At 28.2% G+C, this 1,839-nt stretch overlaps 1 protein-coding gene across 2 annotated transcripts in view; it reads left to right on the top strand.

The window, feature by feature from the left end:
- Nucleotides 1–443: 443 nt before the first annotated feature.
- The window catches only part of LOC108694352 (S-methyl-5'-thioadenosine phosphorylase), a 2,682-nt gene continuing 1,286 nt past the window's right edge, over nt 444–1,839 (top strand). For both annotated transcript variants that reach the window (XM_018203779.1, XM_018203778.1), the window contains exons 1-4: nt 444–584; nt 948–1,108; nt 1,290–1,510; nt 1,581–1,783. In XM_018203779.1, the coding sequence (XP_018059268.1) occupies nt 567–584; nt 948–1,108; nt 1,290–1,510; nt 1,581–1,783 (603 nt within the window). In that variant the 5' untranslated portion in view covers nt 444–566. The remainder of the gene's footprint in view (nt 585–947; nt 1,109–1,289; nt 1,511–1,580; nt 1,784–1,839) is intronic.

Genomic DNA, 1,839 nt, shown 5'->3' with positions numbered 1-1,839 from the left:
ACAAATTAATATATGGAACATGGTGAGAAACGGAAAAGCGGAATAACAAAACAAAATACGAGAAAGAAGGTGATGAAATATCTGATAGTCGACATAATGAATGCTATTATATATATATATATATATTATATAAGCAGATGTATAGAAAAAATATATTCCAAAAGAGATAAAAATTTGATTTGTGTAAGATAAATTTTATCTGTCCACGTAAAAAAGTGAAAAAATTAAAAAGTAAGCATTTACCGTATAACTATTTTTTTCTATTGTCATATAGATCATATAGATCAAGTTTTTTTTCAATTACGAGAAATACGAACCATCAGAAATATATTCAAAAAGATAATTTAATATGTATAAATGGTATACTACAATTGCATAATTCTTATTAGGGATAACTTATCGTGGCATCGTTATCTATATAAATGATGTATTTTGTAGGAAAGAGAGGTTATAAGTAACATATTGTCACGATAATTATCTTTAACGATCACGCGGTTGTATTCATTATTCTCTTTGTACTCAAGTGACTGTGCAAGTTCAAGATAACAAATCGAATATCTTTCACTATGACAAATAAAATCAAGGTAAGAGAATTTTAATTTTAATCACACATTTTATAGAAATATGTTGACATTACTTGAAAGAGAATTTCTGGATTCTTAATTCACATGTCATTTTTTAATTATTTATATCAACTAACCTCGAAAATATTGTAAGTAGTTAATTTTGAAAATCACTCGAAAATAGGTATCTGTGATGTATTACATTATGTTATTAAATTTGACATATTATGGCAAGAACATTTTTTGCATGATATATATATATATATATGTATGTATAGTAATTAATATATAAGTACATTAAAGTGTAATTCTAATAAAAATACAATAAAAGTATAATTCTAATCTAAATGTAGAATTGTTATTGATATTTTTTATATTTTTTAGGTGGGAATAATATGTGGTTCGGGTCTGGGTGATGGCTTAAACAAAACATTTAATTGCAGCAGTATCACAAGTCGCGAGAATGCAAAGAATGATTTCGGATATCCATCCAGTGACCTCTATCATGGATGCATTGATGGAGTAGATATAGTGCTATTGGCCAGGTAGAGAATTCTTTATAAATTTTTTAATTCTTATAACTATTTCTAAAGCCTTTACAATTTATGTTTGTATTTTAATATTTTGCCTTTAACTACTAAAAATAAATGTTTCTGTTTATTTAACAATGTTTGATTTATGTTTTGTTCATTAATAAAAATATTTTTTTCTCTTCATTTAATGTAGACATGGCGCAGGACATGTGTTCAGTCCTACTAGAATTAATTACCGTGCTAACATAGAAGCATTGCGACTTGCTGACTGTACCCATGTACTAGCGTCTACTGCGTGTGGATCGTTAACAGAGTCTATTGGTAAGGGACAATTAGTCGTGCCTGATAGCTTCATAGATAGAACTATTTCTAGGAAAGGTACATTCTATGATGGAACATCTACCATGTATAACGGTAAATATATCATGTATCTTTTTTTTTCTATAAGTATAATTTTTAAAATATGTTGCCTTTAAAATTACAGGAGTATGCCATATGCCTATGGAGCCTGCATTTGATCCGCGAACATCGGAAATCTTATTGCAAGCAGCAAAAAAATTGGGATATAACATAAGGAAGGGTGGAACAGTAATAACTATTGAAGGTCCTCGTTTTTCATCTAAAGCAGAGAGTAATGCTCTGCGTCTTTGGGGTGGACATTTGGTCAACATGACTATATGCCCAGAGGTTTAAATACTACAATAAACTTATACAAATAATATATATATATATTATATATATAT

Source organism: Atta colombica, unplaced genomic scaffold (genome assembly GCF_001594045.1).
Source record: "Atta colombica isolate Treedump-2 unplaced genomic scaffold, Acol1.0 scaffold12, whole genome shotgun sequence".
Taxonomy (NCBI): domain Eukaryota; kingdom Metazoa; phylum Arthropoda; class Insecta; order Hymenoptera; family Formicidae; genus Atta; species Atta colombica.
The sequence above is the reverse complement of the archived record's forward strand: the minus strand, read 5'-3'. Positions and strand labels throughout refer to the sequence as shown.